Source organism: Microcaecilia unicolor, chromosome 7 (assembly GCF_901765095.1).
Source record: "Microcaecilia unicolor chromosome 7, aMicUni1.1, whole genome shotgun sequence".
Classification (NCBI taxonomy): Eukaryota; Metazoa; Chordata; class Amphibia; order Gymnophiona; family Siphonopidae; genus Microcaecilia; species Microcaecilia unicolor.
Genome location: NC_044037.1, coordinates 158062341 through 158082383, shown reverse-complemented (window position 1 = coordinate 158082383; position 20043 = coordinate 158062341). Strand labels below are relative to the sequence as shown.

Genomic DNA, 20043 nt, shown 5'->3' with positions numbered 1-20043 from the left:
TGGCTTTTATATGGAGCAGAGGGGTCCAAGGATTGCTTGGAGGGCACTGTACTTGGGTAAGAGAAAAGGGGATCTGGGAATACCAAATTCAGTTATACCATCAGGTGGCGCAGCTCAAAGCTGCTGTGGAGTAAGCCACTCAGGATAAGATATGAATAGCTGTAGGCCAAGAACTCATGAGTCCTGTACTTTTGGGGTACTTGCTTTGTATTCCCATAATCTATAGAAGGGGGTCTGCAAATAAATAACCTTTTGGGGAAGCTTTATTTTCTAGACAGGTAATATATCTCCTTTGACACCAGTATGTGGTAACATAATGTTCCCCCCCCTCCAGACATTGACTTCCTGGTTTTTTTAAGGCGTGGACAGTTGTGGGCCATGGCCCAGATATATGAGGAGGGTGTGTTGGTTACATTTGTGACTTTACAGCGGGAATGCCAACTCCTGTCTTCACAGTATGCTTAGGTTGTGCACTTAATGAGTAGAAAGGTGTGTAGTAAGTTGCATTGTTCATAAGTACATAAGTAATGCTACACTGGGAAAAGACCAAGGGTCCATTGAGCCCAGCATCCTGTCCATGACAGCGGCCAATCCAAGGGCACCTGGCGAGCTTCCCTAACGTGCAAACATTCTATATATGTTATTCCTGGAATTGTGGATTTTTCCCAACTCCATTTAGTAGTGGTTTATGGACTTGTTCTTTAGGAAACCATCTAACCCCCTTTTAAACTCTGCTAAGCTAACCGCCTTCACCACGTTGTCCGGCAATGAATTCCAGAGTTTAATTATGCGTTGGGTGAAGAAACATTTTCTCCGATTTGTTTTAAATTTACTACACTGTAGTTTCATTGCATGCCCCCAAGTCCTAGTATTTTTGGAAAGCTTGAACAGACGCTTCACATCCACCTGTTCCGCTCCACTCATTATTTTATATACCTCTATCATGTCTCCCCTCAGCCGTCTCTTCTCCAAGCTGAAAAGCCCTAGCCTCCTTAGTCTTTCTTCATAGGGAAGTCGTCCCATCCCCGCTATCATTTTAGTCGCCCTTCCCTGCACCTTTTCCAATTCTACTATATCTTTCTTGAGATGCGGCGACCAGAATTGAACACAGTACTCAAGGTGCGGTCGCACCATGGAGCGATACAATGGCATTATAACATCCTCACACCTGTTTTCCATACCTTTCCTAATAATACCCAACATTCTATTCGCTTTCCTAGCCGCAGCAGCACACTGAGCAGAAGGTTTCAGTGTATTATCGATGACGACACCCAGATCCCTTTCTTGGTCTGTAACTCCTAACGTGGAACCTTGTATGACGTAGCTATAATTCGGGTTCTTTTTTCCCCACATGCATCACCTTGCACTTGCTCACATTAAACGTCATCTGCCATTTAGCCGCCCAGTCTCCCAGTCTCGTAAGGTCCTTCTGTAATTTTTCACAATCCTGTCGCGAGTTAACGACTTTGAATAACTTTGTGTCATCAATAAATTTAATTACCTCGCTAGTTACTCCCATCTCTAAATCATTTATAAATATATTAAAAAGCAGCGATCCTAGCACAGACCCCTGAGGAACCCCACTAACTACCCTTCTCCATTGTGAATGCTGCCCATTTAACCCCACTCTCTGTTTCCTATCCTTCAACCAGTTTTTAATCCACAATAGGACATTTCCTCCTATCCCATGACCCTCCAATTTCCTCTGTAGCCTTTCATGAGGTACCTTGTCAAACGCCTTTTGAAAATCCAGATACACAATATCAACCGGCTCCCCTTTGTCCACATGTTTGTTTACTCCTTCAAAGAATTGAAGTAAATTGGTCAGGCAAGATTTCCCCACACATAAGCCGTGCTGACTTGGTCTCAGTAATCATGTCCTCGGATGTGCTCTGTAATTTCGTTTTTGATAATAGCCTCTACCATTTTCCCCGGCACCGATGTCAGACTCACCGGTCTATAATTTCCTGGATCTCCCCTGGAACCTTTTTTAAAAATCAGCGTTACATTGGCCACCCTCCAATCTTCCTGTACCACGCTCGATTTGAAGGATAAATTGCATTATCATTAACAGTAACTCTGAGTTATTGGGTTTATATGATGCCTGGTCCTCAACTAAAGGTCTGATTTCAGTGTTGTACAAATTTCTTCATGCTAGACAGCCCTCTCTGTTGATCCATAGAGTCAGTTGGCAGTGCAAATAGGGGCATGATTATGGTGATAAGCAATGGGAACAAATTGAGAAAGCTGCCTGTAAATCTTCCTTTTCTGTTCATATCCAGGAATACAGCAATAAAGTGTTGTACCAATGGTACCTCACTCCCTCACATTTGGCTTGCCTGCCCAAAGGCTTGAGCATATTGAGCCCATCCCATTTAGAATATGTAGGTTGATATGTATAGATATACCTTTGGACCCTAGAATCCTTCTCTTACATTTGAGTACCTGGACTTAACCTGTATTAATGAACTTTTCGTAAGGCACTGTTTGAATGCAGTTAAACTTAATTTGGCTTCTTTTTGGAAGAAGGTTAATTTCCCATAAGAAAAATCTATGGGTATGCCATCCTAGGTTAGAAGCTGAATTTGAAGCAATGTGCAACCCTTCATAAGGGCGTTTGGGCAATGAGAGTGCAAGGATTTTGCACAGTAGGAATATGTGGGTTTGGTATTGCTTTACAAGCTGATGAGGATGACAGCTGGGCTTATTGGGTTTTTTTCCCATTTATAATATGAGACGTTTTTTTTTTTGATAGTTTAATAATTTGTTGTACAAATTTTGCTTTTTCATTGTACTTAAATTATGAACATATCTTGTCTTTGTTGCTTGTAGTGTTAAAGATAACATGGAAAACAAAACAAATTTTGAGCTTAGGTACAAATAATTTCTGATTTTGGTATAGAGTTGTCTGTTTCTTATCCCTTTTGATGTCTATCCATGGCAGCTGCCAAGAACATAATAGATTTATACCACTCATGATCTAATTACAGATGTATTTGATGGGCATTTGATGGGATCCACAGACAACCAGGTGAAGGAGAAATCAACTATGAAGACCATTTTTGCTAATCTGCTCCCAGGAAACAGCTACAATCCCATTCCTTTTCCATTGTAAGTACTGTTAATAATCTTTGTATGTTGTCATCCTGAAAAGAGGAGTTTTAGAAAAACGGCCATAATAACACTGGTAAACCAATTTATTTTCTGTATGGGATATATAGGCATTATGGGCTAGATTCTTTATATGGGCCTGAAAAATCTGCACAGAAAAAAATTATGCCTAGGCATACTCTCTAAAGCATACATAAATTTTATAGAATAGACTTAAATTTCCGGGCAGTATAATCGATTACCGCCAAGCGACTTGCCACAAGACTAAATTTGTTCGCATCCAATTAGGCCACGTTTTACTTGGTGTAAATCCTGATACTTAAATTAGGCACAGATTGGATGTATCAAACATATAAAAGGCAAGTGACCGACCTCACCTGCAAATGCGTAGTAGAGTCGGAACGCTGAGAGTGTAGAAGTCCAAGCCCCGCCTCCACCAGCAGTACAGCCCAATAGGGAGGAGGGCTTGGTCATGGGCATGGAAATTGGAGGAGGAGGGAGCAGGGAGGGAAGGAGGCGGCGGAACTGAGGGAAACAGATGCTGGGAGAGCGCAGGGGAAGAGAGCAGGGTTGGTGAACGGGGGGAGGCCATAGGAAAAACAAAAAACTAGCCCGTTGTTACGGGCTTAATGGCTAGTTCTATAATAATGCACATAGATTAGAAAACCTATGCCCTGCCCTTGGTCACACTCCCTTTTCAACTATGCAGTAGAATTTAGGCACACAAGGTTACAGAATACACTAACGAGTTTTGCGTGTAAATCTCAATGTCAGTGCTTGCTACTGTCAGATTAACAGTTCTGATTAGCTTAGTTAGCCAATTAAGTTACGTGCATTGTTGTAGAATACGCTTCGGTTTCCATGCGGATTTTTAGGTGCCATATATAGAATTCGGGGGGGTATATCCTTACTGAGACAATATTCAAGATATTCCACTTGCTGGCAAGATTCTAGCTATGGTGCCCCTTGTCAGTGATTGGAATTAAATATTCTGTTCTTTTTCCTGTTTAGCGAGCCAGACAAGCACTATCTCATGTATGAACATGAGCGTGTGCCCATCGCAGTTTGTGAGAAGGAACCCAGTTCCATCATAGCCTTTGCTCTCAGGTATGGTTCCTTTTGTTATTTATATTTTAGAACCGTGTCGTCTTTCTGGAAAATTAGTTTCTGTTTTGTCTTTTAATGACTTTTTTTTTTGACAAATACAGGTAGATTGTGGGACCTAGTAGCAAGAATGAATTTACTGCTCTGTCATTAGGATATGAAGTCCAGATATTTGTTTTTTTATTGAAAGCTTTGTTTACACATTATGGATTATTGCAGGCCTTGACAAACTTCTACTGAATCCAGGAGACTGCTCCAAAACTTAGGTGCCAGCAGCAGAAATGTCTTTTGTTTCCCCTCCAGCGCATACCCTCATGGTCCACAGTGAAGTGTTTTTTTTTGGAGGGGGGGGAGCCTTTGAGATCACCAGCAACTTCTTTAGAAACTGGTTTACTAAGGCTCTTTTCCCATTCTTTTCCCTTTCTGTGTCTGAAGATTTAGTAAATCAGTTCATGAAAGTACTACTGTACATCCCTGCCAAAAATGAGAAGTCTCCCTTGTGGAAGCATGCTGTCAGCTGTGTGACATGCTTGATGAGCTAATATCCTTTTTGTTTCATGTACCACCATTGCATGTGATACACAATTTGAAGTGTCTATACACAAATGCTAGAAGCCTAAAAAATAAGATGGGAGAGTTTGAGTATATTTATCACTAAATGAAGAGGTAGATGCAGTAGACATCTCAGAGACCTGGTGGAAGGAGGACAATCAATGGGATACTGTGTTATCAGGGTACAAATTATATCGCAGTGATAGAGTGGATCAAATTGGAGGGGGTTGCACGGTATGTTAGAGGGAATTGAGTCAAAGAAAATAAATATTCTACATGAAATAAGTAGCATGGAATCCTTGTGGATAGAAATTCTTTGTGTGAAGGGAAAGTGCGTACTGGTAGGGGCTGTATTACCGTCTGCTGGGACAGAACAAACAGACAGACGAAGAAATATTTACAGAAATTAGGAAAGCTGGCAAATTGGGCAATGGTATAATGATGGATGATTTTAATTACCTCAGTATTGACTGGATAAATGTTAGATCAGGTAGTGCTAGGAAGGTACAATTTTTAGATGTAATGTCCAAGAACCAACAAGAGGGAGTACTATTTTAGGTCTAGTTCTTAGTGGAATGCAGGGCATGGTATGAGAATTATCAGTGTTGAATCTGCTGGGAAACAGTGATGATAACATGATCAAATCTGAGCTGATATCTGGAGAAAAGTCACTAAGGAAATCTGCTGTAGCAGCATTTACTTTTCGAAAGGGCAATATGACAAAGCTTCAAGCAGGAAATAGCAATTGGGAGGAGCATTCTTTTACTTCAATTTGATTTATCAAGTGCTTTCAACATGGTAGACCACACCATCCTGTTAAGGCTTCTCGACTGCTTCGGTGTCGGTGGGAATGTTCTAGCCTGGCTAGCCAGTTTCGTAACCACCAGGACCTACCAAGTGAAGTCTGACTCACAGCTATCCTCTCCGTGGCACCAGGTCTGTGGGGTGCCCCAAGGCTCACTGCTCTCTCCTACTCTTTTCAACATAATGCTGATTCCCCTGGCTGCAGCCCTTTCAAAACTTGGTCTCCACCCATTTATCTATGCGGACGATGTCACTATTTACATCCCATTTCGTGCGAGCTTCGCTGAAATTACTGATGACATCAACCTTGGAATAAATACCATTTCATCCCATTTTAAGATTAATTATTGCAGCTATGTAACAAGGGTAGCTAACAACCCTAAATCTCAAAAAGGTTTACCTGCACATTCCGTTTTTCAGCCTCATCAAAAATACTTGAGGTTTGCGATACTGGACAGCATTATCAGTTTCAAGGAATGCCCTTAGGGCTAGTTGAGGCCTCCAGAACCTTTTCATAGGTAGATGATAGTAGTTTGCGCCAGCAGGGGATCAGAGTGCATCCATATCTGGAAGACTAGCTAGTCCGAGCCAACTCCTTTCAAGAAAGCAAGAAAACAGCCTTGGTTCCTGCTATTTTGCAGTCCTTGGATTGAATACTGAATCTAGAAAAAAGCAAGCTGCTTCTTTCTCAGCATTTGGAATAATTGGGAGTGAGATTTGACACTGAATGAGGAGCCAGTTTCCTACACAAGTAGAGAATATGCAAGATCCAGTTTCAGATCAGGGAATTCTGCAGTAGGGAGCACCTTAAGTGTGGTACTGTATGCAGGTACTAGATTTATTGGCATCTGCCATAAACTTGATTCTATGGGCACAGGCCCACATGAGACCTTTACGAGACTCTTCTGTCCTCTTGGTTACTTCAAATTCAGTTATGAGATAAGATTGTAATGGGTATTGCAAGCAAAGAACAGCTTGGTGGCCTTCTTCCTCTCATCTGCTTCGAGGAGTGAGTCTTGCATTTCCAAACTGGATCATTTTGACAGCCGATGCCAGTCTGATAGATGGGGAACTCACTATCAGAATCAACTGGCACGGGGACCTGGTCTCAGACAGAGACCTTTGGTCAATCAATCAATTAAACTCAAGATGTTTGTCTAGCTGTTTCAAGCATTCAAACATCTGCATGGAATACTAGTGAGATTATTTTTGGACAATGCTACTACAATGGAATGCAAAACAAGCAGTGTGGAACCAAGAGTGTAGAAGAAGCCAAGGAAGCATCTTAGTTGTTCCATTGGGTGGATAGACACTTGCAAGCTTTCTTGGCAGCACATGTAGCAGGAGCCAGCAATGTTCAGGCCATTTATTAAACGGATATCTCCTGATCTAAGGAGTGGGAGCTTTCTCTTGTTGTCTTCAGAAGTTGACGAGTGAGGACAACCAATTACGGATCTTATGGCAACCAGGATTGAATTCAAGGTACCCTTCTTCAGTCGAAGAAAAAAGTATGGTTTTGAGGATCTTGTTCCCCAATTCCACCATGGCTTCAATAGGACCACCTTGTTTCCTTCTCTTCTCATCATCAGACAGTAGGTCAGAAAATAGCATCTCATCCTGGTAGGGCAATTGTATTGCTCCAGAGTAACTCAGGGAACCCTGGAGGGTGGATTGGTTTGTCTCAAGATACATCAATCATCATCATGCTGCCACTTGGAAATACGCCTTCTTTGTAAGGACCCAGTGATGATGGAAGACCTGGCAGTCTTTCTCATTTATGGCTTGGCTCTTGAGCAGTCTCATCTAAGATGACATGAATATTCAGAAGAGGTCATAGCTACTTTTCTACAAGCGAGGAAGTATTCTGTGTTGACAGCTTGTGCTAGAGTTGGAGAGATTTTGTGTCTTGGTGTGCTCAGCAACATACTTCACTTTTCAGCCTCAGTAGTTCATATCTTGGCTTTTCTTCAGGAAGGCCTTCAGAAAGGTTTGGCATTAAGTTCCTTATAGGTTCAACTGGTGGCCTTATCTGTTTTAGAGGTTGGCTGGATAAACCTTCCATAGCGGCTTACTCGGATGAGATTCAGTTTCTCAGAGCTGTTTCACACATTCACTGCTTTATCTTTTCCTTTCTGGAATGGATTCTCAATCTTGTTTTAAAAGCCTTGGGTTGGCCATTATTTGAGCCTCTTGCAAGCCTGAAGGATCTCACATTCAAGACAGTATTTCTAGTAGCTATTCCTTCAGCTCGAATTTCTGAGCTTAAAACCTTGTCATGTAGGGATCCGTTTCTCCAATTTTCAGAAGTGGGTGTTTTAGATTGGTTTTCCCTCCTTTTGCCTACAATGACATATTCTTTCTGTATCAATAAGACTCTAGTCCTGATGTTTTGTAGAGAAGATTATGGTGAAGAATTGAAAGCATTACATTTGTTAGAAGCTAATAGAGTACTCATAAGGTATTTAGAGGTGACAAACAAATTCTGTAAGTCAGATAGGTTGTTTGTCCTTTCCAGAGGACATAGAAGGGAGACAGCCTCTAAGGCTACATTAGTGCGCTGGTTAAAAGAACCAGTCTCCTCTGTGTATTTGCTAATGGGAAAGCATTCTCCTCAATATCTAAGAGCATATTGTACCAGAGACATAGCAACCCTTGTGGGCAGAAGTAAGAGCGGTATCTCCACTAGACAAAATAAACGATGGTTTTCAGTTCCTCTTTGAGTTTATTCCCAGGGATAAGCTCTCTTTTTTTTTTTTTTTTTTAACACTTTTTTTACTTGCATTTTTAACAAGAATTCACACTTGTTCCAAGCAAACCAAGGTCATATTATCAAAGGAAAAACAAGAAAAGAAGGTAAATTCCCAAAACAAGCAAAAAATATTACAAATAATGTAACCTTTCCTTAGACCACTATATCAAGGGGGATGTGAACAAAAGGTAAGAGGCTCTTAATAGGAAACATAATTTTAAAAGAGGTAAAGGCCTTACCTAAATAACCCCACAATTCCAAAAAAACTTCAATCAGTCTAATTAAGTTGTTCCAGAACTAACAGATATCTTCCTCAGGTCCACAAAAGATTTAGATGTTCCAGTATATTAAAAAAAAAACATATTTCACACTCAGTGACATACATTTACACGGATTTGCTAACAAGTAGGAGGCCCCCAGGGATTCTAACTTCCTCAATAATAAAAATTGCTTTCTTCTATCCTGGATAGACTTTGTAACATCAGGAAACATCCATAATTTCTGACCAAAGAGTAAAAGTTGTTAATTTTTATTAAAAAAAAAAGTTCATTACTGCATTAAGATCGTGTTCAAACAAACTAGACCAACAAAGTGGCTCTTGTAGAAACTTCTGATAATCTTCTTAATTGCTGACAGATTCTGAAGAACATTCTCTCCTTCTAGATTTACAGTTGGCCTTCTGGAGGTACCCCCTAAGTTCGTAATAGGCAAATAATAAGTATTACTCATGGGGAGGATATTGTCAGGGAAAATGTCAAGTTCTCTGCAGATATTTCTTAAACAGTTCCAATGGGGTCACTCCTTTCGGCCTTAGGGAAAAGTCTGAGATTCAGCTTTCTATTCAGTTTTTCTATCAGTTCCATTCTACAACTTAATGTTATCTTTCACAAATTCAGCTATAGTTTCCTTGACCGACTAATCTCAGTCTGAAACTGCTGAGTAGTCTCTGTGGAATCTTGTTTATATACGTTTTCATAATTATGTGAGAGAGAATTCATCTTTACTCACTAAAGTTTTTCGTTTCCTGGGTTGAAGCATCCAGCTTCTTAAGTGGCTTTCCAAAGTACCCCTCAGAGATAACAACTTAGAGGGATAGGAGAAATCTTTTCCCTCAGCGTTCTCGAACTTCATCCACCATCTCTTGGGCTTGCTCCCTTCACTGCTAGCACTTGCACAGTGTCATCAGCCCTCTTCAGAGCTTGCATGCCTTGCCCACTTCCTCAGCAGGACAGGGTGGAGGGCTGAATTCTGGTGGAGTCGACGTCATGTCTTTCCCAAATGTGCTAGAGGCTCCTTCCTCCAGCATCAATGCCATGTGTCATGTGCTTCTTGTAGGTTCCAAACTGCATAGCGGTCGATCGATTGCTAAACTGGGATTATATCCGAGCCAGTGAAGGTAAGCCCTTGACGGTCCCCTTTCTTTTTGTATTGGCATAGTAAGAACAAAGTAATTCAAGCTCAGGAACATAACGCCTACACTCGTGGTCATCTTGGCCACTCCCCCTAAGTTTCTTCTCATGTTTAATGTTTACTGGGTTCTTTTGCTTCATTGGAGTTTGTCTTTGTTATAAATTGGTTAAAGATAATGTTCAAGCAGGACAACTCTAAGGAATAATGTTCACATTACTTGCTTGGTCAGTCAAAATACTTATAGGGCAACCTCAAAGCTTTTGTTCTCTGTCTTCGTCTGCTGGCCAGTGACATAACCCCACATGATCAGGACTGGTCCTGGTTTGATTAAAGGAAAGAAAGTTAGCAGATAAATCTAATTTCTCTTGTACAGTGGAAAATGCCTTTTATAAAATTACACACATGCATACAAGTAAACACAGCAAGATGGCAACTTACACATGCACCACATGTAGACATTTTCAGGGGCATAGTTGGGCGGAGCAGGGACAGCGAGTCCATTCATAGAATGTGCGCTCCCACATTTATGCCAGCGTTGGAGCAGGAGCAAATGTATGTCAGTATTTGCATATTATAGGAGCTAGTCTAGGTTTGTACTTTATAACGCACATAGATGCCTATGTTGCCTATATAAAATAGGTGCCTTTTGGACTTCCCCATATAGCCTGATTTTTATAAAGCTTTCTGGACTTACGTCCTTCAGAAAAGGACTCTATGAAACTTCGTAACCACACCCCCATGTAAAAAGTGGGGTACAAGGAAGTATGCAACTACCTTTATATGATCTATGCATAGATATTCTGGGGAAAATTGTTTTGGGCAAAGTAGAAGCACAGTTGCAATGTACACACACACATTTACACCTTTTTCAGATCAGATGTAAATTTGTGCATAGGCATTTGCATGTTATTGGGGGCTGGTTCTGGGAGCCATCAGGAATCTAGGTGAGCAGTAGCAAGGAGTTCGTCGCTTTCAGGGAGTGTCACTACTGCCTGCACAGCATCTCCAGCCTTGTCTGGCACATAGAACAGAACAAAATTCAAGGATCAACTCACACACACTACTTATGAGCTCAGTTCTTAGTTGGGTTATTTAAAGCCCTATCTTAAGCTGTTCAGGGTCATAGTCTTGCTTTTAGTAGTTTTAAAAAGCCAGGGCTTGATTCAAAGTCACTGTAGTGTTTCAGTCAGAAGACCGTGATCCAACTACTGTGATTGAAAGAAATGTTAGCTTCACTTTTTCACCATATTTGCAAATGAATCACTAATTAAATGCTGATATAATATGCAGCTCTCCCTGTGTCTGCTTTCAGTTGCAAAGAATACAGAAATGCTTTAGATGAGTTGTCAAAGCCTCTCTGAAGAGCAGTACAGAAGAAGGACCTCCGCAAAACAGGTGACTGGAATTCTGGCATGTAGTAATTAGTGATAAGAGAGCTTTCTAATCCTTTTTGTCTCATGGTAATGTGTGTTTCAGAGAGAAATGCATTAAATCAAGCATTGGGTTACAGAAATTCAGTATTTGTCCTCAAAAGTTAGTTTAAAAAGGGAGAAATGTGTGCTAGTGATCCTCATAGCAAATGCTTGGCGACCTGATCTGGTGCTAAACTGTGGGAAGCACACATACTTGTAGTGTCTAACCTCCAGAACAGCTTAATCAGATTCTCTACTTTAGGACTTGTGCACAGCTTAATATTTCCAGACTTTGCAACTATTTCCAAGCTGTCAAGAGCATTTTGAGCTAATCTTCCTTTTCCTTCTAAATATTTTGAAATTGTAGTTCTGCTTCTCAGATCAGAGACAAACTACAAATCCCAGAATGCTTAGAGTTGGGACTCTTAAACTGTGTGTACACTCCAGGGGTGGTCAAGTACAATAAATCCAGCTGATATTCAAAGTAAGTACTAAGAATTTAGAATAACTAAATAAATAGAATTGTTATAAGGATAGTGTTGTCAAGCTGCTGAAATTGAGTGAATAGGCCACCAAATCATTTCATTTTTCCACCTACCCTGTCCCCCCTCCTCTATCCCATCTGCATGGCTAAACCTTCACCTTCCCATCAGATCACCTTAGTTGAGGTTGTGACCACCTTTCCCCCAGGCTTCGGCCATCACTACTACTATTCTACTTTTGCATCATATTGCTGTTCTCTACATTTACCTACTCTCACTCCTCCCCAATGACCCCATCACCACAACCACAAAAAGTCATGCAGCATACACTCCAAGCCCAAGAAGCATCAGTACACCATCATTAATCACCCATATTGTCTGCATCAACGCAGTCCTCAAGAAGGCATAGTGTGTTGTTGTTTTTTTCAGATTCCTCCAACTCCTTCTCAGGGCACCACTTAGATATCTCCTTCTGCTGTTCCTTTGGTTTGAACTTCACTAATTCTTGAAAGGACACCCCTATTAGTTTTCAGGACCCAGATGGCCTCTTTTTTCTGTGTACATTCATTTTCCACTGAATGTTTAAAAAAAAAAAACCTCAAATAAGAATGTCTTATATCAGATGTTTTCCTCCTTCTGTTATCGTGATGTCCTTCAAATTGTGTCAACTTTCTCAAGGTCCTCTTGCTGTGGGTGGTTATGCCTTTTCCACATCTACCCTTGTTTCCAAACTACATAAAAACTCATGTCAGAAGGCCCTTCATATTCTTGGCTGTAAGCACACAGTTGCACACTACCTTTAAAAAAATACTGAGCTGATCAGAAAGTCTGCTCAGTTTTTACTCTCCTTTGATCCCAATAGTCATAGGAGCCAACTTTTCAAAAAGGATTGGGGGTGCTGAAAATTTTTTTTTCTTTTTTACAGGCGTGCGTCTCCCCCCCCCCCCCCCCCCACCCATCTTAAAATTCTGTCTACTGCAGTCTTCACCTGGGCAGTAGCAGCACCACTTATAGGCTGGCTGCAACCTGCACAAGGACTTCTTCCTGAACAGTCCACCCCTCAGTCCCCCTGTACTGTGCAAAATATAAAGAGATTGCAAATTTCAAAAACTGACATATTGTTCAATCACTATACTATAGGTTAACAATACAAATAAAACAAAAAATGGAAAATATATATCATTTTAGTGGACATACATTTTCAAGTAGCTTTCACAAGGTCAAAAACCTCTTTCCTCAGGTCAGTGATAGTAATTACTGCTGTTATGGTATTCTGTTCTGACATAAGAAAGGAGGGTTTGGTCTCCAAAACATTAGTCAAAAATGTATTAAATTAGTCCAGTAAAGATATCACCTTACTGCCATTTTCTGTATTTATTAACACAGCTACCACACTACTTTATCCTAAACTAAAAATAAAATTCATTTTTTCCTACCTTTGTGGTCTGGCCGTTTACTGTTTTTAATTGTGTTGGTCCCAGTCTCTGTTTCTTCTTTCCTCGATCTTTAACATCCCCCCTTTCCATCCAGCGTCTACCCCCCTCTCTCCCCCCTTTCCATCTAGCATCTACCCCCTCTCTCCTCCCTTTCCGTCCACCATCTGCCCCCTCTCTTCCCCCTTTCCATCCAGCATCTGCCCCCTCTCTTCCCTCTTTCCATCCAACATCTATTTTCTCCATCCATGTGTAGTTTTTTCTCCTCTCTCCCCTGCCCTCTCCCCCCATCCATATCCAGTAATTCTCCTCTCTCCCCTGCCCCTCCCATCCATACTACTACTAATCATTTCTATAGCGCTACAAGGCATACGCAGCGCTATACACCATACACAAAAAGACAGTCCCTGCTCAAAGCGCTTACAATCTAGAACCAGATACATCCATCATTCTGTGTTCACTGCAGTGTGGCACAGGTGAAGAGTAACCATACCACACATTTATACAGAACCCTGTCTGATTTTGCAGGACACTTTCTCCACATACCATGTTCCAAGACATAAAGCAGCACTGAAGCTCTTTGAGGAACAATAAATTCAGGGCTTTTTATTCTACATTTCATCCTATTCTCATTTTGAGATTGTATTTCAAAGGAAACACTGTGCATATTTTACTATTTATGGATAGTTCCCTGGTGCAACCACCATTCTTCAAATTATGCTCAGAATACAATGTATAGTCTACTACACAAAGCTCAGTAGCAGCTGGTTCCAATAGTAAACGAATAAGGCTTAACATACCACTCCTATTAAAAGTGCAGCACAAAGACACTAACCCTGCCCAGATCCTTGCTAATGTCTGCCTAAACTTCTGAACAGTCTACTTCTTTTCAAAATGCAAAGTGATTTTTCTACATTCTCTGGCTACAAGAACCATAAACTCTTCTTTAGCATTTCAATTAAAATTTTAAAACAGAGAACAAAAAATGTTTTTCTTGCCATTGCACAATCTCCTTTTGGTTTCTTATCAGTTATATGTCACAGCAGTTTAAGGTTCAAACGACATTTGACCTTTTTAAACATTTGTAACAGCAGTCAAAAATAAAACAGAGAAGAGGAAGTGACGTCACGAGATTAGATGGCTGCCTAAAACTCTTGCTCCTGCACTTCCCCGCTGAATAGAGCTATTTTCTGTGGTGCCCCCATTACAAATCCAGTGCCAAATCGGGTGGACAAGGTTGGAATAGCCTGCTCCACATAATGAGCAAAATTACGACCCTCGCAGACGCGGGAGGGAGAACGCCACTTGACAAGGCAGACGGCGAAAGGCCTGTCGCGCCATGCTTCCCCGGAGCAGCGGCACTCATCAGACTCTGACACTGCGTCTTCCCACGTGGATCGGCGAAGTTCGGCGCTTAAAAAGAAAAGTTACCCTAAAGATCTTGCGAAATGCCTTGAAGCAATACGCGAAGAAATTAAGGCATCCAGGGTGGAATTCTGGAACACGTGGACTCCATCAGCATGGATCTACGGGAGCTGGGAGGCCGCGTGGTGACATTAGAAGAGAGAGCCGACGAACAAGCAGAGGCTAACGCGGGCATGGACGCACGCATCGGTCAACTGGCTGACCAGGCTGAGGAGCTACAATATAAGCTGGATGATTTAGAAAATAGAGGGCGCAGACACAATTTGAGATTTCGGGGAGTACCTGAAAATGGCGGCGGCGAAGATATTCCAACTGTCGTGCGAACTCTCTGCGAACACATCATGGGAGAGAGTTACACCCCTGGAGAGTTGGAGATAGATCGTGCACACAGGGCACTGGGTAAAACAATGGCAAACAGGCCTAGAGATATAATTGTGCGCTTTACATCCTTCACATTTAAGGAACGGGTCTGGCAGCGGGCTCGCCAGCTGACCACGCTAGAATATAAAAGAAGCGCGGATTACAGTGTTTCAAGACCTTTCATTGTACACGCTGGCTCAAAGGAGGGCAATGAAACCAGTCCTGGAGATCCTAAATAAGGAAAAAATTGCATATCGCTGGAGCTTCCCTTTTGCTGTATGTTTGAATTAAAAGGCAAACAGCTCCGGCTTCGCCGGGTCTCTGAAGCATGGCAGATCTTACACGATGCAGGCCTGACCCCGACATCTGCGCTGCAACAGAGATAGCGCCTTCCACGAAAGCTCGCTTGCAGAAGTGGAAGCGTGTGGGTCAGAAGACTCAGAAATAAAGGAACTGAATTGGTTTGTACACTGGTAAACTCTGTTATAAGTATTGATGTCAGCATAATGGGATTTATCAAACTGTCTGGAAGTGGGAAAGTTTTCAAGTGGTATATGCTCCTATAAGGGGTGGGTGTGCCACAGATGAATAGCATCATGAGCTATAGATCTAAAGAGAGGGGAGCTGTGTTTTGTGAGGGAGGGGGAAGGGTGGCCTACCTGGTCGGAGAGGTTCTTTCTCTGATAACCCATTCGGTGCCTAAGGCACTGTCTGGTGGGGGGATGGAATTAGGTAGACCTGGTGGGAGTGGGGGAACTAGGAGGGCTTTCAAGGGTTGGGAACTAGAAGGGAGGGTAGGGAAGGGGGGAGAACAATGGGAGGAGGGAGGGATGCGATTACGAAAGGGATCTTGGGGTAAGGTCATAGAAGGGGGGGACGGGGTGACTGAAAGGAACTTATGTATAGACTGTACTAAATGCTGGGTGACTGAAATGTTCTTACGCTTATATTGTGATGCAAATTGGAATGTAAAGCTGCTGTCAATATCAAAGTTGCACACTATTTACATCTTGAATAATGTGTGCTGAATTAAAAATATTATCCTATAATGTTAAAGGTTTGAATATGCCCCAAAAGAGGCAGAAGCTCTATAAAGAGCTACAACAGTTGAAGCCACATGTGGTTCTCCTGCAGGAGACACACCTCCGAAGCAAACATGAAAAACTTCTCTCCTGCTCGGGATACCCTGGGGTCTATTGTGCTTCATCTGAGGCCTCCAAGAAAAGAGGGGTGGCTGTAATGTTTCACTCAGCAGTAGCGGTAAAGGTGCTACGAATAAAGAAAGACCCGGGAGGGCGGTTTATATTCTTACACGTCCAAATAGACCAGGTTGACTTAACGATAGCGTCTGTATATGCCCCCAACAGTGGGCAGGCAGAGTTCTTTACTAGGGTGAAGAATTTGCTAGCCTTATTTATGCAGGGCCCTTTAATAATGGGGGGTGATTTTAATGCAGTCCTTAACCCAGATTTGGATAGAACGGGACCTATCAATACGGAAGGGAGAAGAGAGGCTCTAGCTCTGGAGTCATTGGCACATTCCCTAGGTACACTAGATCTATGGAGATTGACACATGTGGCGGACAGAGATTATACATATCACTCCCCAGTGCACAATTCTTATTCTCGTATTGACCATATATTTGTAGATGTCTCACTGGTAGAGCAAGGTCCAACAGCTAGAATAGGCAACATAACGATCTCCGACCATGCACCTGTATGGGTCACCTTGCCGAATATAAAATTGGAAATAAAGGATAGGAGATGGACACTGAACACAAGCTTGTTGCTAGAACAGGAGGTGGAAGACGGCTATAGAAAGTTGTTGAAGGAATACTTAGAGTTCAATCTTAATTCAGGCCCATCCTTAGCTATTGTGTGGGATGCAATGAAGGCGGTCTCAAGGGGTTATTTTTTAAAACTAGCAAGCACACGCTCGCGGGCACGTAAACTCCAAATAGCGAGATGTATGGACCGGATACAGGTGCTGGAGGGCCAACACAAAGCTAATAAATCACCTCACATATTGACCCAACTGCGTGGAGAACGGATGAAGCTGGACTCCATCTATACAGAACAGCTTAACATGGGCCGAGAGAGGTTAAGGGCTGGAGTATACGAATTTGCCAACAGGCTGGCCGGCTCCTGGCTATTAAATTAAAGAGGCAAAAGTTGATCGTACAGTAAAGCAGATACGTGATGGCACAGGTTCCACAATATATAAATCAGACCTTATTCGTAAACGCTTTAGGGAATTTTATCAAACCTCTATACACAAGAGATCGCACCCCCCCTCGGAATCTATCGATACATACCTGGCTGATAGTGAGATTTCAAGCCTTACACTCCAGCACCGAGAATTGTTAGATAAACCCATTACTCCACTTGAGGTACAGGAGGCAATGCGCGGCCTGCCCTCCTGTAAGTCGCCCGGATTGGATGGGCTCCCGAATGAATTCTATAAGAAATTTGCAATAGAAACTGGCCCCACTTCTCGCGGACCTGTTCAATCAGGTGGGAAGGGGGGGGAAGTTGCCCACCTCAATGATGGAGGCATGGATTGCGGTATTGCCTAAGCCAGATAAAGATCCGGTTGACTGTGGTTCTTATAGACCTATTCAATCTTGAACTCAGATGTTAAAATACTGGCTAAAGTGCTGACAAACAGACTGGCGCCACTGATGCCGACACTCATACATCCCGACCAGGTTGGGTTTTGTGTCGCACCGTAAAGCCACAGATAACATCAGGCGTACCCTGGACCTTATATATCTAGCAAAAAATACTAACGGCCTCTGTGTCTACTTAGCTTGGACGCAGAAAAAAGCTTTCGATAGGGTCCATTGGCCCTTCATGTATAAAGTTCTGGAGGCCATGGGGTTTGGAGCCCAATTAGGAAATGGATCCAGGCACTATATGATTCTCCTCAAGCGTGGTGTTCGGATCAATGGGAGTAATTCAGATCTGTTTGGACTCCAAAGGGGAACTAGGCAGGGATGCCCGTTGTCACCCCTTTTATTTGCAATGGTTATGGAGCCGTTTGCTTCCAAACTAAGGTCAGATCCGGGAGTATATGGGGCCCGTGTAGCGGATAGAACACATAGGCAGCTCTTTTCGCGGATGATATTTTATTATATGTCACTCGTCCTGTGCCCACTTTCTCTAACCTTTTGTGTCTTATAGAGGAATATTCAGCAGTTTCTGGTTTCAAAGTCAATATGACAAAGTCGGAGGCTTTGAATGTTTCACTTCCAGAGGACATAGTAGAGACCTTGAAGGCACAACATCAGTTCCGGTGGGCTACAAAACACATTAAATACCTGGGAGTACATATTACTTCCAACCTATCTGAACTAACCGAGGCCAACTATAAAGGGCTGACCCGCACCATCAAGCTAGACTTAGAGCGTTGGGGAGATCAGGAGGTTTCGTGGTTCGGAAGGATAGCCATTGTTAAGATGAACGTGTTACCCCGTCTGTTATATCTATTTCAAGCGCTACCTGTAATGCTGCCCAGGCGACTCCTTGCATCCATGCAAGACTCTATTATGCGATTCGTCTGGGCGGGTAAACGTCCGCGTTTAGCGCGCCAGTTGCTCTACCAGGTTAGGAGAAAGGGAGGATTGGGTGTCCCAAATCTTCTATGGTATTACAGGGCCGCTCAGGGGAAAGCTGCGATTGAATGGCATCAGAATTACCCTGATACAATGGGTGCATATTGAACAACATTCCTTGGGGACGAGGCCCTTGGGATCACTTATGTGGCTTCCTAAGCCTTTCAGAGTGCTGAGGGAGGGTATGTGTCCGTCCCTATGTGTCACTCTTCACTATTGGGATAGCATGTTCCAAAAGGGCGTTGTATACTAACACGTATGGCCCCTATAGCATTTAATCCCATGTTTTTACCTGGGAACGAAACGGGGGCTTTTCAGCGGTGGCATTTGGAGGGCCTGAGCAATTGGGGGTCAGATGTTGAGGAGGATTCTCTGATCCTGTTGAGACCCTGAAGATCAAGTACTCCATAGAGGATGGGGATGAATTTGCCTATTGTCAATTAGCCCATTTCCTTAAAACCGAGGCTGTACGTAAGGTCATAAAAAGGGAACGGCTGTGCCTAGAAGACATATGTGAGAAATTTGCCTTCTCACGGGGATTGATCAGTCGATTATATCACAGTATTGCTGCACAAGTATCAAGCTATACTCTACATAGGAAGAGTTGGGAGAAAGAGACTGGAATGGCCCTGGGGGAGACTGAGTGGGAGAGAATAGAGAGACAGGTGGCCGGAGTGTATAGCCATGTCCCATTTAAAGAAAATGCAATGAAAGTATTATACAGATGGTACCTCACCCCGGATCGCCTTCAGCGCATATTTCCGGATTCTTCCGGGCTGTGCTGGAGGGGATGCGGGACAAAGAGGGAATATGGGTCATGTGTGGTGGAGATGTGTAAAAGTTCGGGCATTTTGGAAGTCAGTTCATGCTCGGTTACAGCAGTGGGTGGGATGTTCAATTCCGTGGACTCCTGAGCTCTTTCTCTTCTCAGTAAAACCTCCAGGCCTCAAGAAGCCCCAACAAATCTTGGTGCAACAGGCTCTGGGGGCTGCTAGAGTCACATAGCTTCCCACTGGAAACAGACAGGGGTCCCGCCAATCAAAAAATGGCATAACAAATTGAGCTATGTGTGTGAGATGGAGAGGTTGATAGCTGTAAGAAAACGCAGATGAATAAATGGCAATCGATATGGAAACATTTTTCTGATCACTATGCAAACTCTGTAGTGTGATGTTATAATTGATAACAGCCTGTACAGTTACATCGCTAAATTAAATGGGAGGGAGGGAAGGGGGAAAGGGGGAATGGGGGGGGGGGCGGGTAGGATGCAGGTGGGATAATTAGCAAATATTGAAAAGTTTAAGAAAATTTCTGAAGTCTACTGAGGTTTGGATTTGAATGTTACAGTTGTATACGAAAAGTGTACTGGTTTTGCCTATGTTTCTGTAAGATTTGTGGACAGTGCATCATTTGTATTGTATCAAAGCAAATCTGTATTTTTGAAAATGCATAATAAAGACTTCTTAATAAAAAAATAAAAATAAAATAAAAACACAGAGCACTATTTAATCGGGAAAGACTCAGTGCTTGCAGTCTGTTTGAGGGGTGTAGGCAGGAGTTCAAAGGAAAGTACAGCAATATGTAATGA

At 42.5% G+C, this 20043-nt stretch overlaps 1 protein-coding gene across 1 annotated transcript in view; it reads left to right on the top strand.

The window, feature by feature from the left end:
• PIKFYVE (phosphoinositide kinase, FYVE-type zinc finger containing) overlaps positions 1-20043 on the top strand; it is a 750252-nt gene that overhangs the window by 545758 nt on the left and 184451 nt on the right. Inside the window, 4 exon segments of the mRNA XM_030210724.1 lie at positions 2991-3111; positions 4123-4218; positions 11043-11074; positions 11077-11125. Of these exon segments, the coding sequence (XP_030066584.1) occupies positions 2991-3111; positions 4123-4218; positions 11043-11074; positions 11077-11125 (298 nt within the window).